The sequence below is a fragment of the Haliotis rufescens genome, unplaced genomic scaffold, assembly GCF_023055435.1.
Source record: "Haliotis rufescens isolate VD_foot unplaced genomic scaffold, xgHalRufe1.0.p SCAF_13, whole genome shotgun sequence".
NCBI classification, from domain to species: domain Eukaryota; kingdom Metazoa; phylum Mollusca; class Gastropoda; order Lepetellida; family Haliotidae; genus Haliotis; species Haliotis rufescens.
The window spans coordinates 15,624,340-15,646,782 of NW_025963813.1; the positions used below are offsets into that span (position 1 = coordinate 15,624,340).

Genomic DNA, 22,443 nt, shown 5'->3' on the forward strand with positions numbered 1-22,443 from the left:
AGTCTGCAACATCAGGGCTACAAAGGTGTTATACTCCAGAAAATACAGACATAAAAAGCCATGATATCTTAAAGAAGAAATGCCAGGCTGGTTCGGCCCATGACACATTTCTCAAGAACACAGAATTCAGAGGTCTATATAACCAGATTGGCCCATGAGCCACCGCCTTCTGGCATGGGACTCTAGGCAAGTTGATAACAAAGAATGTATATGTATAAGATTCATACCCAACAGTCACATCAATCGAAAAATTATAATATGAACGTGTTGCATACACAGGGCATGGCGTGACCAGCCGATTGATAGAATCGGGCCTATTCTACCACCCGTCTAGGCGAAGTAAGGGTCGAAGTGGTGTGTTGGGCAAAAGGAACACCGGTTCCTGGCTCCAATGCCCTCAACCACCAGAATCCCGTCCTCCGCCGACACAGGGGCGCAACCCACGGCAAACAGGTTGCCCATTTTAGTCGCCTCATACGACCAGCAATGGGAGGCTGTGGAAATATTCTGCCCCGGTTCCACACGGGGGAAGAGCGATTAGCGTTACCCAGCACTCACCACGAGGAGGTTGCTCTTCACGAGTGCCCTATAATATGATCCTTTATGCAACAACAGAGAAAAAACCTGTTTGGGTAATATATGTAAAGCAATTGTTGTGCTGGTGAGGGTTATGTTTGGAGTGGACAATGTGTTTCATCTCACTCTTTATTTTGTAGATCTTTTACCCAAAGACTCAAACATGTATATATGCAAAGGTCTCAATCTTTATCTCAAAAATGTATCTACAGTAAACTAGGGTTATAATGAACGAGTGGCCACGAATTTGAGTTCGTAATAACCGTTGTTCGTTATAAGCATTTTTACAGCATATATACAACAAAAGGCCGGGTCTAAAAATAGGTTTGTAATATCGATCAGTTCGTTATGAGCGTGCTCGTTATAAACGTAATTTACTGTGATACAAATGATGAAAATCTCTGCCTGTAAACAACACTGTTTATTTTGTATTAATGTAATTTAATTTCAAACTGAATTATCGAGCGTACGTGGCATGAGCGATTTATTGCATCTGGTATATACGCAGGCATCCGCAGAGCAGAACGAATCTGTGAGAATTAAATCAGATTAAAGATGAGTACCATTTTCTTCTCGATTTTTTATTACCGCTTAATACCACACGGTGTTTTATTCTGCTTGTCTGGGAATTGGTGTTAAAAAAAATGATCTTGTTACTCGGTACCCAGCTTACTGGAGGTCTTACAGTCAAGATTTTGTTGAACCACTCTGGTTCTTTCAGAGCAGTACAGCTTTCTGAATGTCAATTACTAAATGATCGTTGATGATATGCTTTACTCACAGAAAAACAGGGGAACATATGATTTGAATGCAACTATGGTTGAGATGAACATTTTAAATACCGTGACGTTGCATCTGAACGCATCATCGGATCACAATGAATTTTCACATCCTGTGTGAACGACACGTGGTGCACGTGCAACCAGGAGGCAAAGTTTGTGGCCTTGCGGAGAGCTCACAATCATTATAGCAGTTAAGTTAATATCGTAGGCAGTTTGGCAGGGTATAGGTTTTAACAGGGGGGTTATATATGTCTTTTATATTCCCTGAGTTAAATAAGTTAAATATATAAAGATAAATATTCACAGCGCTGCCCAATACAATTTTTTACAGAAACTGGGCTATTATTACTATGGTCAACAGCATGGCTTCTTATCAGCGCTAGAGAATGGCCGGTTGGCCACTGAAGCTTGACATTGTGGATGAGTTGCGGGATACTGCAGGCTGACCAGAGATGTATCGTATTCGATACGTGGCAGCTGGTCAGTGATTTGACTGGTTAAAATTAGAATACTTTGGGTTAGTCGGGACTTGACCTTCGGAAAGCGGCTAGACAGGTTGGCTCTCTGATTATTTCCGCGTGTACGTCTTTGAGATTAACATTACATATGTCAGGTGAGGTGAAATAGGATTAGTCACTAATTATGAGCGGCTGTTTGTACCAGTCCGCACTAATACCGGTTTTATAGTGCTAGCCCACTGAGATACCATGCCCCACTTTAACATGAATACCCTACTCAGACACAGTATACCGACTCCGAGCCGAGCAGTTCTTGTTTTGTCCTTAAACGCCGAGCGCCACGCAGGGTAACAACAAGTACCATCTTGTAACGTCTTTTGGTATGACGCTGCCGGGGATCCAACCCCTGATCTTCGGCTCTCGTGGCAGGCGCTCTATCCATTTTACTACCACCCATGCTGTACATGTACGTCTACATTATAAAGGAAATATTTCATAACATGTCATAAATACATCATTTAGCCCCGAAGTGTCCTACCTGTGAACGAGCGATTGCAGCTTGGCGTTCGAATTCGGCCAGATTAGGCTCAACATAAGTCAGTGCTTGTTGCCTGGATACGACTGAAGTTGTGTTGGGAAGGTGCAGTGCATGTTCAAGAACTGCAGCTCGAAACGTCCTTGACACTCCCGACTCCACACACAGCAACATCGTCAGCGTGATGTATATCCAGGTCGACGCCATGACTACAGGCTGTCAAATGGACGTTCTAATAACCGATTCCGAAAAAAATTCTTGCGTTGATGTCCAACTGTTGCTGAAGAGACAGTTGGGCGGCAACGTCTTATCTTCATGGGAGCGTGGTAAATGCTGAAGAAGGTCACGTGTTATTACCTGACCTGCGCGTGACGACACGTATTTTCGAGAACGCAAAAGCGGGGTCTCGATAAGGAAGGCGTTATTCCTAGATAAGGGTGTAGTGGGGGCTGTGTCAGCCGAGAAACAACAGATCATGGGAACAGTAATTAGATATGCTTCTTTGAATCCCGGTATCATCTGTTGATTCTGCAGACGCTTTACATTGGTAACCAATCGCAAATGGTTATGTCAGTGTTTAGACGATCCCTTGGTCGTTATGAAATATATATATATATATATATATACATTGTATGTGTGTGTGTGTGTGTGTGTGTGTGTGTGTGTGTGTGTGTGTGTGTGTGTGTGTGTGTGTGTGTGTGTGTGTGTGTGTGTGTGTGATATAAGCATGGTAACAGGAGCGATATACCGGTAAGTAGACACTTTGAGAGTGATATATACATTGTAGGTGGTGATATTAAAATATATTATATCCTGCTGATATAAAGGTGATATTTTGTATATTTTAGGTGCTGTTATATAAGTGTTATAAACCTATCAGGAGGTGATCATGATATATATAATAAATAGATAAATACAAAAATGAGGTAAATGTTCACTCGGTGTACATGTAATATATGATGAAATAATATAGTCCACCTTAGTCCATCATCTTCTTTATAACAGTTCCAAACATAGTACTTTCGCTGTCCATCTTAGGAGGAGACATAAAGGTTATATATAGAAGGAATGAGGTGATATTGACGTGATATATACATTTTAGGAGGAGACATAAAGGTTATATATATATACATGGTGATATTGAAGAAATATATCCATTTTAGGCGGAGACATAAAGGTTACATATACATGGAATGAGGTGATATTGAAGTAATGTATCCATTTCATGCGGAGACATAAAGGTTATATGTACATGGAATGAGGTGATAATGAAGTGATGTATACATTTTAGGAGGAGACATAAAGGTTATATGTACATGGAATGAGGTGATAATGAAGTGATGTATACATTTTAGGAGGAGACATAAATGTTATATGTACATGGAAAGAGGTGATAATGAAGTGATGTATACATTTTAGGAGGAGACATAAAGATTATATGTACATGGAATGAGGTGATAATGAAGTGATGTATACATTTTAGGAGGAGACATAAATGTTATATGTACATGGAATGAGGTGATAATGAAGTGGTGTATACATTTTAGGAGGAGACATAAAGGTTACATATACATGGAATGAGGTGATAATGAAGTGATGTATACATTTAAGGAGGATACATAAAGGTTATATGTACATGGAATGAGGTGATAATGATGTGATGTATCCATTTGAGGAGGAGACATAAAGGTTACATATACATGGAATGATGTGATAATGAAGTGATGTATACATTTTAGGCGGAAGCATCAATGTTATATGTACATGGTGATAATGAAATAATGTATCCATTTTAGGCGGAGACATAAAGGTTACATATACATGGAATGAGGTGATATTGAAATAATGTATACATTTTAGGCGGAGACATAAAAGTTATATGTACATGGAATGAAGTGATATTGAAGTGGTGTATCCATTTTACGAGGAGACATAAATGTTATATGTACATGGAATGAGGTGATATTGAAGTGATGTATACATTTTAGGAGGAGACATAAATGTTATATGTACATGGAAAGAGGTGATAATGAAGTGATGTATACATTTTAGGAGGAGACATAAAGATTATATGTACATGGAATGAGGTGATAATGAAGTGGTGTATACATTTTAGGAGGAGACATAAAGGTTACATATACATGGAATGAGGTGATAATGAAGTGACGTATACATTTTAGGAGGAAACATAAAGGTTATATGTTCATGGAATGAGGTGATAATGAAGTGATGTATACATTTGAGGAGGAGACATAAAGGTTACATATACATGGAATGAGGTGATAATGAAGTGATGTATACATTTTAGGCGGAGACATAAAGGTTATATGAACATGGAATGAGGTGATAATGAAGTAATGTATACATTTTAGGAGGAGACATCAATGTTATATGTACATGGTGATAATGAAATAATGTATACATTTTAGGAGGAGACATAAAGGTTATATGTACATGGAATGAGGTGATATTGAAGTGATGTATCCATTTTACGAGAAGACATAAATGTTATATGTACATGGAATGAGGTGATATTGAAGTGATGTATACATTTTAGGCGGAAGCATCAATGTTATATGTACATGGTGATAATGAAATAATGTATCCATTTTAGGCGGAGACATAAAGGTTACATATACATGGAATGAGGTGATATTGAAATAATGTATACATTTTAGGCGGAGACATAAAGGTTATATGTACATGGAATGAAGTGATATTGAAGTGGTGTATCCATTTTACGAGGAGACATAAATGTTATATGTACATGGAATGAGGTGATATTGAAGTGATGTATACATTTTAGGAGGAGACATAAATGTTATATGTACATGGAATGAGGTGATAATGAAGTGATGTATACATTTTAGGAGGAGACATAAAGATTATATGTACATCGAATGAGGTGATAATGAAGTGGTGTATACATTTTAGGAGGAGACATAAAGGTTACATATACATGGAATGAGGTGATAATGAAGTGACGTATACATTTTAGGAGGAAACATAAAGGTTATATGTTCATGGAATGAGGTGATAATGAAGTGATGTATACATTTGAGGAGGAGACATAAAGGTTACATATACATGGAATGAGGTGATAATGAAGTGATGTATACATTTTAGGCGGAGACATAAAGGTTATATGAACATGGAATGAGGTGATAATGAAGTAATGTATACATTTTAGGAGGAGACATCAATGTTATATGTACATGGTGATAATGAAATAATGTATACATTTTAGGAGGAGACATAAAGGTTATATGTACATGGAATGAGGTGATATTGAAGTGATGTATCCATTTTACGAGGAGACATAAATGTTATATGTACATGGAATGAGGTGATATTGAAGTGATGTATACATTTTAGGAGGAGACATAAATGTTCTATGTACATGGAATGAGGTGATAATGAAGTGATGTATACATTTTAGGAGGAGACATAAAGATTATATGTACATGGAATGAGGTGATAATGAAGTGGTGTATACATTTTAGGAGGAGACATAAAGGTTACATATACTTGGAATGAGGTGATAATGAAGTGATGTATACATTTTAGGAGGAGACATAAAGGTTATATGTACATGGAATGAGGTGATAATGAAGTGATGTATACATTTTACGAGGAGACATAAAGGTTACATATACATGGAATGAGGTGATAATGAAGTGATGTATACATTTTAGGCGGAGACATAAAGGTTATATGTACATGGAAGGAGGTGATAATGAAGTGATGTATATATTTTAGGAGGAGACATCAATGTTATATGTACATGGTGATAATGAAATAATGTATACATTTTAGGAGGAGACATAAAGGTTATATGTACATGGAATGAGGTGATAATGAAGTGATGTATACATTTGAGGAGGAGACATAAAGGTTATATGTACATGGAATGAGGTGATAAAGAAGTAGTGTATACATTTTAGGAGGAGACATAAAGGTTACATATACATGTAATGAGGTGATAATGAAGTGGTGTATACATTTTAGGAGGAGACATCAATGTTATATGTACATGGTGATAATGAAATAATGTATCCGTTTTAGGCGGAGACATAAAGGTTACATATACATGGAATGAGGTGATATTGAAATAATGTATCCATTTTAGGCGGAGACATAAAAGTTATATGTACATGGAATGAGGTGATATTGAAATAATGTATCCATTTTATGCGGAGACATACAGGTTATATGTACATGGAATGAGGTGATATTGAAGTAATGTATATATTTTAGGAGGAGACATAAATGTTATATGTACATGGAATGAGGTGATATTGAAATAATGTATCCATTTTATGCGGAGACATACAGGTTATATGTACATGGAATGAGGTGATATTGAAGTAATGTATACATTTTAGGATGATACATAAGGGTTATATGTACATGGAATGAGGTGAAAATGAAGTGGTGTATACATTTGAGGGGGAGACATAAAGGTTATATGTACATGGAATGAGGTGATAATGAAGTGATGTATACATTTTAGGAGGAGACATAAATGTTATATGTACATGGAATGATGTGATAATGAAGTGATGTATACATTTGACGAGGAGACATAAAGGTTATATATATATGGAATGAGGTGATAATGAAGTGATGTATACATTTTACGAGGAGACATAAAGGTTATATATACTTGGAATGAGGTGGTATTGAAGTAATGTATCCATTTAAGGCGAAGACATAAAGGTTATAAGTACATGGAATGAGGTGATATTGAAGTGATGTATATATTTTAGGAGGAGACATCAATGTTATATGTACATGGTGATAATGAAATAATGTATACATTTTAGGAGGAGACATAAAGGTTATATCACAAGACCAAATAGCGTCCATTCCAATTTGGAATGATCGTTGGATTTCTTTGGAAAGATCGCTCATTCCAACATTTCCAAAGCTTGGAAAGATCGATCTTTCCAAAAAATCCAAAATTGGAATGGCAACATTTCCAAGCATATTTCCAAAATTGGAAATGTTTGGAATGGCTTGGAATGGTTTGGAATGGTTTGGAAATATGGTTAGAAGGAAAAAGTTAAAATATGTTTTATCAGTAATTTGGACAATAACAACAGTTATTTATTGAGTTTAAACTATATAATAATATATTTATCTCAAACATTCACTACTTGTCTGTGTAGCGAGGGGCTTTTACAGTCTCAGTCCCTAAGGTGGGAGAGAGACCCGCACTTGACTCGACAAGACCCTAATAGGTCTCAAGATTAAGTATTCGGCTGGATGGCAGCTGCCATTTAATGACAAAACAGACGGTCGTCTAGACGGCTCACATGTAAGTGCGCCGACATGTGCCTAAGATCATAGAATGGACAATCTTTAGTAACATCTAATTGATTGTTGTCTCAGGCCAGAGCTGTGAATAATTCTGTTCATTGAACAATTGGAATTCAGGAAGTTATCAATAATTGTTTTATTTAACATGTTTACGACATAATATTATGACATCAGGACGTACTACAGACAGAACCATATATTTTAAAATCAGTTTGCAATCAGTTTAAACTCTTTAACCGCGGGAAACGAACACTGAATTATTTATGAATGCTTCAATAGAATACAAAACATGTTTTTGTTATCCTTATTACAAACAAAAAATAATAATTCCAAACCGACAGATTTCAGATAACCTGAAATTACGCTTCGTGAACAAGTCGGGCGTCCTTATAGACGTGTATTTATGTCATATAATGAGAGACTATGATTTCCAAGTCCCGATTATCATGTCAATGATATATCAGTTTTACCACATGTGCACAGACCGCCTATACTTTTGCATAACTATTCTCAACTGAAAGTCCTATCCTCTTATCAAATATTCTGTGAGAGTAATCATCATTAATATAAGAAAACTCATTCTCATCAAAGAATACAGAACAAATGACTCAGATGCATACATTTATTACCATGCTTCATTCATCACGAAGCAGATTTACATAATTTGTGAACAGCCCTTGAACTGTGATTATGAATTTTACCATTGTCCATATTAACATAATAATATATACATATATACAAAACAGGTCAAGTTTGGAATTTTGAAATATGCCATAAAAGGTAGAAGGAGGGGGGGGGGGATTCCGTCAAACAACTGTCAAACCATTTATTGCCATGTACGTACTTGCACACAGGGAAGTCAGCGCTGTCTGGGGCTCCAGGTAAATAAACATCGTGGTTTTATGACGGGAGATCAGACGAACCGTGAACCAGAGGCATGCGACTTAATTACACCAGGGTATTGTCTCTTGAACTGGCTAATTGACTTCATATAATTGGTAAATATATTCGTTTTGACGACCGTGATTCATGCGCATCCCGGCTCATTAAGTGGGCTCCAGGCCATAAAAACAAAACCACAAAAAACGCCCCAAACTAATACAACAGATAAAAGCGCCAACAATCTACGTAAACTAGGTAAAGACATAGAAATAGTTTGGATCCCTGCCCACGTTGGGGTGTTTGGCAACGAACATGTAGACAAAGCAGCCAAATCAGCACTAAAATTAGAAGAAGTAAGCATCCCAAGCATCAACCTACCAAAATAAAAAAAAAGGAATTAAAAGTATCTCAAACGAAAATAGCGGCAAAATAACAATCAGAAATATGATTGCAAACTAAAACGCCACTCAAAAAAACATATCCATCATAAAACCAAAAACATTGACAGAGTAATAACCAAACTACAAACAGGCCACACTAAGTTAAGCTCTCACCTACACCTAATTAAAAAAACCACCAAACCGGTAAATACCCCCACTGCAACTTAAAAAGAAACGCCCGAACACGTATTATTCCCGTGTGACATTTACATTTAGAGCGCCCTATTCAATACTTTATGGAACACATTACCAGCAACACAGACCAAACAACACTCCAATCCTCACTAAATTGCAACAATCACATGACTGTACTGAACCCCCTACATGACTTTAAACCTTTGAAGCACTAAGCATCTATATAATCAAACCAGGCCTACTTGGCCGCATTTAAAAAAAAAGGACAAAAAACAAGCTGCCAATAAACCCTAAAATTCCTAACCTATAAAAACACCCCTTTTAGTAAGTAAGTAAGCATGTTCTGATGAGGATATGAATGATGATGATTCTAAACTACTCCATGGTATGTCAGTGCTGAGCTGACCCAGCTGTCTTCTTTCTGCAACCAGGCAGGAGGTGGTGCAAATGACGAGACACCTGTAATTCGTCTCGTCCGTGGTACGATGGACGCTGCTGTCTTGGTTGTTTTACTAAATGTCTCGTCGGCCACTTTTTTAGCGGCCCTCATTTCATGACTCTCCCAGTCCCTCCTTCTCACATTGAAGACCCGGTTGCCATCCTCGTCGACCGAACTCTCTTCTGACGACATGAGCTGCGTTTTTTTCATTACTCGAATGTACTTGGTCCTTGTGTGATGAGGTAGTTCGGATTTTTCAATGCCAGTTACACGGTTTCTGCTTTTCTGAAAGCAAAACCGTTCACTTTATAACACCCACCTTTCTTAAACACGAAATAAAACGAAGACAAAACAGAAATGTGCCCATTACTTCAGTAGAATAGTTTGTCCTGAGCATGTTGTGTTTAGAGTCACTATAAATCGAAATTCTGTAAATGGGAAGAAATATATATCTAAATCTATAAAAAGAAGTCTACAGATAATCTTCAAGTTTCAGTAACATTAACTTACAACTCATAGTACATATTATTTGCAGTTGAACTCCTAAAGTAAAACTCACTGCGTACAAGCAGGAGTTATTTAAGACGTTTTAATGCAGGAATAACAAACATGAAACATTTTATTCTCATTTCAGAGAAGCAATTGCAGCAACTATAGTTATACGCATCGTTACATTCCTAACTATCTATCTGGTACTTGGTGTGAATATTAGTCACTCCCCACAGAGTATGAAACATGAAACATTTCGTAGTATAGATAAATATACTACCAAAAGACATGTTACAACAATGATCTGAAGGTATGATTGGATTTATATACGTTTTAAAATGACACGACATTTCTAACAACATTGGAACATATCGCAAGTAAGGGAGATATGTCAGTTACGATTCCGATATTTTGGTTTTGTTTATCAGAACAATTTAAGAAAAATCTCTGTGGAATGGCTGGGCAGCTGAGTGGTGATCTGCTCGAGGCTAATTTGTGTCGATTTAACATGTTTGACAACGAAAGTCCGGATCGATAGTAATGTAACTCATCAATATAGAATATTTGGTAACGGAAAGAATTGGATAGTACATAGTACATTTAGATAAGAACGTAGTGAAATAAATGGCTACAAATTTGATAGATTTGCTCCTCATAATTTATCTTCTAGTTGTGGTTACATTTATCAGGGTAATGTTCATTATCTGTTTCAGTACCCAAGGTACAGTCCTCTGAGATGCAATACATGTAGTAAATTATGTGGAAGGAATTTGTCTGGAGGGAACTTCATATAGGCATTGTCTGTTGGCCTTCTTTATATGAGATAAACCATTCTTTAAATCATTAAAAACAAATGCTTCCTAATTTATCATATTCTGAGAGTTTCTGTAATTGTATTTGTGGCATATCTACCTCTAACCAATTTTCTATGTGCATATACATGCGGCCGCGGGTGACAGATTTATTAGGGTCATTGGGTGACGCTCAGGGTTTCTATAAAGGTAGAAAGATGGCGTTATGTACCTTTTTATGGCGGAAAGTGTTATTTGTGTAACATTAGTTATTTAGGAAATGATTTCAACTATTTGAATATATTGACAACACATTTACATTGAGGGTGCAATGTAAATTCGTCAAGTAACATTTAAAAGAAACTATTAATTTCTTGCAACGACAATAATAACTACCAAGAAATGGTAAGATTTAAACCTTACCTAACAACGTTTATACAATTCAGTATTACTGAGACCGGGCAAAACCCTGCTGTTAAAAGAGAAATTCATACGCATATAATAGCAAGCCAATGATTTTTTAAATTTTGTTGCTAAATCGTATTGCTCAACACAAAATAGTATTGAGGACAACAGGCAACCTTGCCTTACTAGGCTTGGTAATGGAAACATATCCGTCGGATGGGCATTAATGGATACACATCACCTATTATTTCATATATTGACAACTGCTAAAAAATCCGTTTCAGTAATACCTAATTTTAACAACAGAACAGTCACGGTTTACTTTATAAAATGTTTCGAGGCGTGATGTTGACAAACAAAAAGTAGTACGCCTCATAATATCCTTTGATCAATGACCGCTTAAAATGTATGCAGGTTCAGTCGTTTTACTCTTCTGTATATGAATTGATTCAAGCCAGGTAAATAGGAAATTCAATAAGTCAGAGCAAAGTTATACATGGAATATCAAAGATATCCCGAGGTGATTAGCGACACACCTCTTAATAAGTATTATGATGAGTTTATTTCACAGGTTAAAATACTGTGAAAGACTTAAAAAACGATATTATATATATTGACTGGATTCTATTATCTACTAATGTGCAAAACCACAAGCCCTAACCACTGACGTCAGTACCGGCAAAGCACTCGGGAGCATCGCTTGGAATCTTCTTCTTCTTATTATTTTCTAAACACGTTGTATGATGATATTGCATTTACATGAATTCATTTGCCAATGTCCTAGTTGACTCTCCGATGCATATGTGCATCAATGGACGCCCAAAATATTATTTCGAAGCTGTTATGCGAATACATGGAAGAATACCGGCAGAGATGTGCCCCACTTTTACTCTTATGTAGAAGACGAGCGAGTGGTAGCTAGACTGGCAAAAAGCTCTTGTAAAATATATACTTTCATATTAAAGGTTAAAAAAAAATCTCTTTCGCGCCTGTGGTTTATTACACCTCCACAAATGTTTTCTGAACAGTGATTGAAATTATAAACAAGTTACACAAGTCGTGTGTGTTGTCCCAGTCATTAGAAGACTGACTAAAATAGCTGAGCTACGCGTGTGTCGACTTTGGCGTTAACTAACAAGACAGAGACTGGGGGATAATAGAAATAGTCTGTCACGTAACACATTGAATATATACAGGTGTCGGGTGATGGTCGTGCCACTGTTCATAACAACATTTTCTCAGCACTAATTACAATGATATAATGACAAAGCAATATATTGACATGTTACAAAGGTGGGCATTATAGACAAGCTAATCAATGCTAGTCAAGTGATCACGGTTTGTTAACTCACGTTGATTGGACAGTCTAGACAACACATGACGGCCTTTCCGTCTTAGAATTGTAGTGTATACACTCATAATATGAACAACAGAAAATTACCCGGGGTGTAAACTATATAAGGGTAAATAGGTAAATATTAAAAGCAGGCAATTTACCAATTTTTATACACCCCGGTTGTCCTAATAAAATTCTCTATTCTAATCTATCCTGCTGTTAATTCTGCAAAAAACATATGTATTCCAAATTCCACCTCTCCCTATAACCTTACTCCACTGGGCACCTTTTAATTATATATTAATAAGGCGCCACTCACCTCATTCTAAATTTCTCTTTTTTTTAACTCGGCGGCCATGGCCAACAGGCCTATATAAAGTCACACCTCAAACACTTCCAATAATTGGCCTTACTTTGCCCAAGTTAAGCTTCACTCAAAATTCATCTTCAATAATCCAAATTTTATATCCTAAGGGGGTATTTAATCCCTCCAGCAACACAAATCTTTCAACTTACCGTCAGTTTCCTTGAATTCTTTCTGGACGCGTCCGTGTGTTCTTTCTCTTTTCCGTTACGTGTTCGGGATAGCTTCTCTTTCTTCGTTAACATGATCCTGGTCATACCATCTGGAACATAATGTTTCTTTCCTTATTTGGATGTGAACTGCAACATACCGGTCTTTTTTCCATATCTTCAAATAGTGTACAGCAAGTCTTTAACCATTAGTTTACCTGTGAATGCTGCTATATAATTCTTTCCTGACAGACTAATGGGAATGTTACGCATCATAGATAAGTCATTTCAAAACACTGAAAAAAGGTTTAAATCTTTCCACTAGTAGGCATGTGTACCTTTGCATTGACTTATGGAATTGAAATGTTTTAAAAATGTACATGACGGACACATGCATTTGAAATACACTTAAATGATAAAAATACCTTTAAATTCCTGTTTTGTCATGCTTGGAGCTATCACCTTAGAAAAGTCCCAGATGTATTTGACAACTTGTCGATTCTGTGCGGACTCCAACCTGCAACAAATGTTTTACTTTTATTATATGACCAGAAATATACATATGCCAATAACTATTACATATAATCTTCTTTAACGACTTCAGCATGAACTTATTAACTTATTTTGAAGTAACTAAAAGAAGCTAGATTATTAGGTATAATTTCACTGCATAATTAAGACATATTCGTTTAGATTTGAGATATATTGGTGGTACAGTTTTCTGGTACAAAAATAACAAAAAGATATATATTTATGTGACTGTCTCATATAATTTCCCATTACAAAGATTCCTAAGACTTTATTTATGACTATTTTCTACTGAAACGGGATTCATGGAAGAGAAGTAATCGTGGTGGTATTAAGAAAATATTATTTTTGCCAAAATTGCGTAACAGTCTTTTTCGGATGTACCTCCAATTTTATCAGAAAAACTTGAGGCACACAAAACTTTGCGACTCGTTCATTGATTATGGAGGTAAAATGAACACTAAAAATGCGATAAGATTTTAAAACAAGCCTATCTATTCATCTGAATAAAAAGTACTGTAATAAAAGTATAAGTGAAACAAAGATAAATTACATATGACTTTTGATAGTTTTGATTAACTTTTATCAGCGACAAACCTATAGGGGTTTAAAAAGAGATAAATAATTATATAGGTTACATACTCGGTCTCACAGACGCAAAGATACACATATCAACAGAAATAGTGCTTACAATGCCACAGCGTTTTCCTGGTGTAAGTCGACTCCAAACAAATGGTTGTCAAGTATGGTAAAAATGATATTTTCGAATTATTTAAATGATTGTAACAGAATGAACATATCGTCCTTTCCAAAATGATCACTGCACACTACGATACTTACGTGAACATAGGCTCCATAGTCCACCCTTTCTCAGTTTCAGCATGGTCGATCGCTGCCTTCAATGCTGCCTAAGGAAGAAAATTGATAAAATATAGTTAACAGACAATAGAAAGAATCAATATTGGTGATTTTATCTGTGAGATAAATCTATCGAAACTTGATATTGTCTTATGAGAAACGCATCGATTACTGTAAATCGTGAAATTAATGCGATTGCTGAACCCAAGCTATTTAAAATAGATACACCTGGCCATTTAAAAAAAATTAAAAAATTACAATAAAATACAGTTGCATCCCACATCCACCTCTGTGGACACACCACAACATACCTACCTCACTCAGATACCTCCATGCACAAATTTACGTAACGTTCACACACATACACTCAAGACATAATTACTTTCATACTTGCATACATACGAAACTCATACGCATTTACCATTCTGGACACAAACACAACGTTCACGCATACAAACACTTTCTCATCCAAACACACTCATCCAACATACAAAAACACTCTATGCTCCATGTCTACAATATACCGTACCACAACAGTAACAGGTCCATGCGTTGGTTTACAACTTGATTGTTTACAACTTGATTGTAAACAAAGTGGTGTTTTATCATTACACTAGTGCAATCTCCCCCATGCCAAATATTATTTTAGATAAAGAAAGTGAATGCTTTCAAGCCGAAAGTATCTGAATTGAACCTTAATCCGCTTATTAGTGCCGAGTACTTCGGGAAAACAATCGTTATGGTGTTTTTCTTCCCAATAACAACACATAGTTTATGTTGATTGCCCTCGTTTAACGCGCTGTATAATCTCGGTCGCTAAACACGGTTTTCCACATATCCGCCGTTTTGATGTTTTGCTTGGATCTTACCCTTATGTTTGTACTGACTTTGCTGGATTTGGTCGAAGTTTGTGTTGGTTCCTGGACCCTGTTGTCCAAACGTGTAACTTTTGCAGTTAGGGCGGTAACCTGGAAATACAAATATAGTGAAAATTGACGGTGAAACGTATCATGGTATGCCCTACTAGTTCTGTTATATCGCATGATCCAACACTGGCTGGATGCAATTTTTAAAATCAATGTTTCCTTGTAATGACACGTAAATATATATTTAACTATAATTTTCCCCTTGAAACACGATAAATCATATCGAGAATGCATTTTAAACTGAATACAGTGTTGACTATCATCACTTACCTGTGTATTCTTTTCAGTAAGTTTGCTCTTGAGGTCTCTAACCTCGCTGTTTAAGTTTCCAATTTCCTTTTTAAGGTCGCCGACTTCGCCCTTCAAATCTGTAATGGCCCTGTGAAGTCGTCCTTCCATGACCCTCATGAGTTGGAGAAATTCCGCATAGGGGATTGACTTTCCTGTAATTAAGAGAAACATTAAATACTTACATAGCACCTGGATGACCGTTTTACGTTCTGGGAAAAATTCAAGTGCAACCTTCTCCAAAATATGCACTCAAATATCAAATTCAAAATATATTCGAGCCAAACAGAACTACCCCTCCTTGATATTCTTATTAAAAAGAGTAAGCTAATTTTGCCATCAACTGCAATCTGAAGTGTTATAAGCACTAGGTTGCAGTCATTTGAAATCCCGCTGGAATATAAGACAAGCCTCAGCGGCAAACATAAAAAGGATAGTTACATTAAATGATCTTGTTGCTGGTCGAATGTAATTGGTGTTGACGAATGAGTGTTTGAATATCATTAGCTAGGGCATTTTAATGTCGATTAAGCAATCCTTATCAATAATGGAGATGTTCCTCCTGTGTCATTCCGCGTATCTTGTGGCAGCTAAAGATGTGCCAAAATCATATAAATGTATGATTATTCATACAATGCGAAAAATCATTTCATACGTTGTGTGACATACCTTGTCTCATACGAGGAGTCTCAGCTTGAATTGCAGCTTGTTTCTCTGAAACATTAATTTGTTTATCAGATGCCGTATGAGTGCTATTTTCTAAGCAAATTGCAGACACATCGATGCACTACATACCATTGATCGCCGATGGATACGGATTTCATTTATCTTTATGAATATCCATTTAGATGTTGAAAATAACTGCGTGTCTAAGCATACCTACGATAATCTCTGATTGAAATGAAAGCAAATTACATGTTAAACTACACGAATGTGACAAGAAAATTCATGAACCTGCTCATAGAATTGTGTTTGATGAAAATACATACTACAGCTTGAGGCTCTTCTCAGTAAGTCCTGACCGTCATCTTCTCCATCTGCATAGAAAAGTACAATTTAAGAAATGGGCTTGGGTTGATGAAAATATATGAATCAGTTATCTTGAACGTGCTTTATTGCTCGAACATAATAGTTTTTAGACTGCATACATTTGTAAAGTTTATATACATTTTGCCATGCACAATAATTTACAGTTCATGTTTTTCTTTGATGATTGAGCCCTGGACATTTAAAAAGGTAAAGAAATTCATCTGCGACTGCAGGCGAGTCACAAACGTTATACTTTTTTTGCTTCACGTGGACTGCTAAAGCTAACGGTCAGTCCTACTTGTCGTAATTACAGACAGATATTTTATTACAGTCTCACCTCATATTTACAATATAAAATCTATTTAAAACAATTATGTATGAACAACCCATTACAGGTTATGAGAGACACTTTCTGCAATCACAGACACATTTCAACAGTTCAACCTGGCCACTAATTAGGAACCATTATTGTAAAGTTCGGTAAGAAATACCTGAAAAGTCGTAAACTCTTGTCATAGGTGTAGATGAGGCAACTGGACCGCTTCCTAATCTATTCTTTTTTCCATTTTCTTCCCTTTGTCTCAAGATTTTGTTCTTGCGCTTGACTGGACTCTACGATGAGACCAAATACAAAATTAAAATGTTTCCACAATATGGTTATGCGGTAAAACTTGAATTCGTCAAACACTTGTTTTCGACACTAGCAGCAGATGATGTAAACGGGTGATATAAGTGTTAACACATTTAGTAAAACAATCCCTGACAATATGAATATTACATATATAACTGACAGATGTATAACAGATAGTGCACAATGTTCAAGTTTATAATATATTACAACACCGATTTCATTAACATTACTGAAATCAGACCACTTTGACAATGAAATCGTTAATTGATTCAAGAAAGGTACATGTATAGACTGGCAGAAACTGAAGCAAAGCGATAGTGGCATGTAGAGCTATGTCTCGTCAGGCCAATGAGGCCGCGTGATCTAAGGAGCGTGAACAACATGGATGCCGCGTTTCGGCCGTACCGAACAGTCAAGCTGCGATCTCGGAGCTGCTCGTCCGATTGAAACCAATTGCAAGCGGAGACAAAATTATCTCCCTTACCCAAACATGATCGTTGCTCAAATCTATCTTGAGTAAATCATGAAATTAATGCGAGCATGACATGTATGCGAAAAATGCGACCGTCATTCCCTCTGATTATTTTTTTATGTTTCATTTCATCATGATAAAACAGTTAGTCACTTATAAGGTTACCAGGTTGAACATAAAAACGATCGTTAACAAAAACGACCAAATTTATTCTCTCATCACTCAGCCTAACAGTGATATAGCTGCACATAAAACGTTCAAGTGCGCTAAAGTATTACACATGGTGGGTGGAGGACCAGGGGCACTTTGAGTTTGACAGGTGCCATCAACTGGTCAAGTAACATCACGGTTTGTATATTCACGTTGATTGGACAGTCTAGGCTGGCGCCAACTAATCATGACGGCGTCTTAAGAACAGAACAGGACTTTATTTATTTAGTCTTCAGATCACTTGTTGTTACTTGAATAAAACTGATATGCATACAGATTTTATTGTTTATGATTTTTTTCCCATGACTTTTTTTCCTAACCTACTCTATGATTTTTTTCAATATTTTTGTCTCGTTCACCTTGGCGATATTCCTTTTGGGTCAACACTATGATGATACAATTCAGTTCATACAGACACACATTCAGTCTACTAATAAAACATTCATGTTACTCTATTACAAGAGACCAGCGTATAGTTTCCTGGGACATGAAGAAACCGAAATAAATGCTACAACATTACTTAACTGTCTCACCGTATTTCCTTTTTACAAAATGTTATTCATTTACATTAGAATATAGTTACTGCGTACATTATTGTAAGAGGAAAGATGTTAGACTTAGTATAGATATTTAGTTTTCGGTTCACCTTTTCCCTATTCTGTATCGTTATATTATTTCCGAATGAAATATTGTTTAAATCAAAAATTGTTAACTTCCCCGGATAATCAGTGAATAATCTATTCACTATTTCAATTAATACCTGGTAATTGGTGGCAAATTCCGACGATGTGTCACTCTTGTCCTCCTCGTCGATCTGGTATTCGGATCCTTAAATTGAACATGATAAATATGTTGTAAGTATATAATGCATTGCTTACCTTGAATCTAAAATGCGAATCAGTATTTTGCGATTGACTAGCATGTGTTTCAAACAATATGTAAGTGAAATGGGATTGCTTGGTTTTAGCGTGTTTGTAGGGATATGGTCACACATCTGAATACTTAGTTTGGTAGTTTGGGTAAGAAGCATAGTTAAGCCTTTGTCCTATCGAATGATGATAACTGTTCGGTTTTCTTATAACATAAAACGCAGGTAGAATAATTACAATTGAAGAGATACTGATTATAAATTCAGAGGAAAACATGTAGTTTGCATGGTGGAACTAGATTTAGTCAGAACAATCTACTCAAAATGCCAGCCAAATAGAGGAATGATGTTAATAAACTCTATTTCAAGAGCCTGAATTCATATTAATATAAATAATTCATATATCAATTATTTGTCTTAAGTTATTAAGAAAATATCCAAATGACAAATAACCCAAAATATTGTAGTAGGTGACTGTAGTAATTAATAATTAATTTGAGAGAAATAAACATACACGCCGTGGTTCCCGTGCACAAATGCCGATGTCATAGAGAATTGGCTAAGTTTCATTGCAAATAAATCGCACACGTATCACTACCCATCATAGAAAATAACAAACTCATGCGGCAGTAACGCGTGTTACCTATGCATATTGTCAAATCAGTGTGAAAGCGGCAGACAGTCAAATTAAGCGGCGCCATACTGTCTATGGTTATTCTCAATGTTTATCAATAAACATGTGGTAATGTCCTCTTTAAATTGGCGTTGAGTCATCGTTAGTCAAGCCTTGACAAGACATTTACAGTGATAACAGGTGTCAATCATTCCGCTAGACATTCCAAGGCGGCAATTATCTTTGATCTTGAACTAGGGCCCGGTATGTGCGACATGTTATTGACAATCTATACTTTTTTGTGGTTTCTGCCAAACCGTCATTGGGCATATACTATTCCAAATTAAAAAGGCTGTTTTTGATATTTTTACCAACGTTTTATAGTGCCATTTGTCAAACATGTGAATTGAGAACTGAGCCGCGCAAACAATCTCATCAAGTGTATAATATGTCCATGTTAAAAAGGGGATTCAAACTGTAGTTACAAATTGTTTAAACGAAATAACACATATGCAGCTTCTTAATAAAAGATAGTTAGAGTTTCCGTGGCACTGCATGTTTGCAGAATAAATTACTTTTCATAGGCGATACAAAATCAAAATCTTCAGTTTTATTGTGACACTGCTTGTAGATATCACAAATAATCTTTGTTTATCAACATTGTTGTATTGGAGGTTTTTTAATAGTCGTATACCCGGGTGTCGCATTGTGCAGTTTTAGCAATGTACGGGGATCAAAAATCTAATAGATAACAACTAACGTTATACTATGTACATGCATACGGTAAAGCGATACGTTATTTTAGAACATATTTTAGAAATAATTGTCTTCTGTGTCAAAGGTTCTCACTATAACACTGCAGTTCACAACGAAGTGTGCTTTCTGCGACAGAGATAATAAAAGATGGTAGATGTAAATTGTTAGGTCCGTTCACAACTCTATATCGAACGTCTTATGTTAATAGAGTAGTCATTACATTTCTATATTCATGTATATGGCACTAAACGATTCCTTTACACTGTTTGTATATTTGTCAGATATGAGCAATATCTCAGAAAGGGAAAACATTTCATAATCTTATGTGTGATGTTTTGCATAATATAATAATATCGAACGATAATGTATCTCCTCTATATGGTGATTTACACAGAAATAAACCGATGTCTTTACATAAATAAATATGTAGATATTTGGTCTTACCTGAGCTTTCTCCTGACTCTGACCAAATTCCATGCAGTGATGCCTCTTCCATTGCAAAAAGTCGATCCAAGATAATGAACAGCCTTTTTTCAACGCGTTTCAAACGTAACTGGCCATCAGACGTCTAAGTATATATGCATTTTGGATTTTTTAAACGGAAGTGAGAATTTGTATAATGTGGACGTCTCTGCCCAATACTAAAATGTTTTCACAATTCAGTTGAACGTTGAGTCGCAACGCACAGTTCATAAACGGCACCTTTCTTCTCACGATAAGATAATCTTATTGAAGGATTAACATATTGGCGCACATGTTTGGATCAGTGATTGTGATTTAAACAAAGCAGATTCTTCTAAAAACATCATGGTTTGCCTAGGTCACAGCCAGCAAAAGCGTTTACAAAATATAATATATTAGTTCAAATATTACTAATGAGGCCCTCTATTGTAGAAACGATCTTTGTTCTACGACAATCGTCAGTCGGTATGGGAAAACAAAATATTTTTTTATTTATTCAAATTTCATAGGCAATGTCATATGATTATAGACAAGGAAGATAAGAAAATAAATATAAAGAGTAGCCACTTTACATTTCAGTTAAATTTGCTCATGATTTGGTCTTTTCGTGGTAAATAGTGCCAAAATATAATATGCAGCTACCAGTAATTGTATCTACAATGATATAACTCAATCTGTTTTTCTCATCATTATTGCAGTGAATTGTCGTATGAAAGGCGTATGGCCTTTCTGAATAAAAACTGTTAAATTTAAACCAGACAAAACAGGTGAAAACTAGAATCTTTGAAAAGAGAAACAAGGGTAGTATTTTGATAGGGGTTTCACTGAAAAAATTAAGTTCACAGCGAAGCATTCTTGCTTAGTCTGTTCCTACAAATAGAACAGAAGGCTATAAGGACCAACCGTATTCCGTTATATATGTTGCTTCTGTTTCATCGTTTCATACATTGTCCTTTCATCATGCCGGGTTACTATCTTTAGATACAAAAAAATCACCCCAAAAAGCTATTTTTATTCATTAAAAACAACAACAAGGAAAAGATTTATTAAAGGTAACAGTAAGTGTTATCTGAAATATTTATATTCTATTATCCCCTTTATTTGGAGTGGGAGTGTCACATCATCATTCAACATCGGCTTCACAAATGGGATGTGCCCGACGGGTACAAACACAAAACAAGATATGGTAAATAATCTAACTGAATATTATGTAAAAACTAGAGGTGAGTTTTAAGATAATAAGTTAAGGATTACTTCAGATACTAAAATGAGTTGTTTCTTTCGTTTATTTAACGTCTGCTTCACAGAAAGTGAATTTTATTTAAAAAAGGTAAGTAAAAACTAAATGAATAAAATATAATGTTGTTTGTATAAAAGCACTGAAAGATGGCGTCAGTTTGGAATGAAGACTATTGCACACCATGGAATTAACTTCTCGCGCGTAACATATCACGTGACTGCTCGCTATGTCACGTGGTAGGTCATTGGTGCTATATGACACGTTCTCCTCAGCGGCAGAGTATACCCTGTTTGGTATGCTTCAACAATCATCACATTCCTGTGTTTGCCCAGCTGCCTGCTCAAGTTGCCATTCATCGTAGATTAAGAAACTGGTCAAGTTTCTGGAGAGGGCCGGATTAACAACTGAATAAGTAAGTAATCATTTTACTTCTCCCATGTAGATGTTATGTTGCGTAGA

At 36.0% G+C, this 22,443-nt stretch overlaps 2 protein-coding genes across 2 annotated transcripts in view; both read right to left on the reverse strand.

Moving 5' to 3' along the window:
• The window catches only part of LOC124116395 (pantetheinase-like), a 39,258-nt gene extending 36,661 nt beyond the window's left edge, over positions 1-2,597 (reverse strand). The window contains exon 1 of the mRNA XM_046477715.2: positions 2,355-2,597. Within this exon, the coding sequence (XP_046333671.2) occupies positions 2,355-2,558 (204 nt within the window). The 5' untranslated portion in view covers positions 2,559-2,597. The remainder of the gene's footprint in view (positions 1-2,354) is intronic.
• A 6,301-nt stretch (positions 2,598-8,898) lies between these two features.
• Positions 8,899-21,222, reverse strand: LOC124127154. The gene is made up of 10 exons (XM_048394227.1): positions 18,806-21,222; positions 17,224-17,344; positions 16,693-16,740; positions 16,373-16,417; positions 15,686-15,858; positions 15,359-15,457; positions 14,472-14,539; positions 13,529-13,620; positions 13,107-13,216; positions 8,899-9,854 (listed from the first exon to the last, which is right to left on the reverse strand). The coding sequence occupies exons 2-10, from the start codon at positions 17,246-17,248 to the stop codon at positions 9,501-9,503; spliced, it is 1,014 nt and encodes a 337-aa protein (XP_048250184.1). The 5' UTR covers positions 17,249-17,344; positions 18,806-21,222; the 3' UTR covers positions 8,899-9,500.
• Positions 21,223-22,443: the final 1,221 nt, after the last annotated feature.

Coding starts and splice junctions, on each gene's coding strand:
- LOC124127154 (XM_048394227.1), bottom strand. CDS start 17,248: ATGACAAGAGTTTACGACTTTTCAG. Junction 16,741..17,223: donor AAGAGTTTACGACTTTTCAG/GTATTTCTTACC, acceptor TTTTCTATGCAG/ATGGAGAAGATGACGGTCAG. Junction 13,621..14,471: donor ACTATGGAGCCTATGTTCAC/GTAAGTATCGTA, acceptor CATTTGTTGCAG/GTTGGAGTCCGCACAGAATC.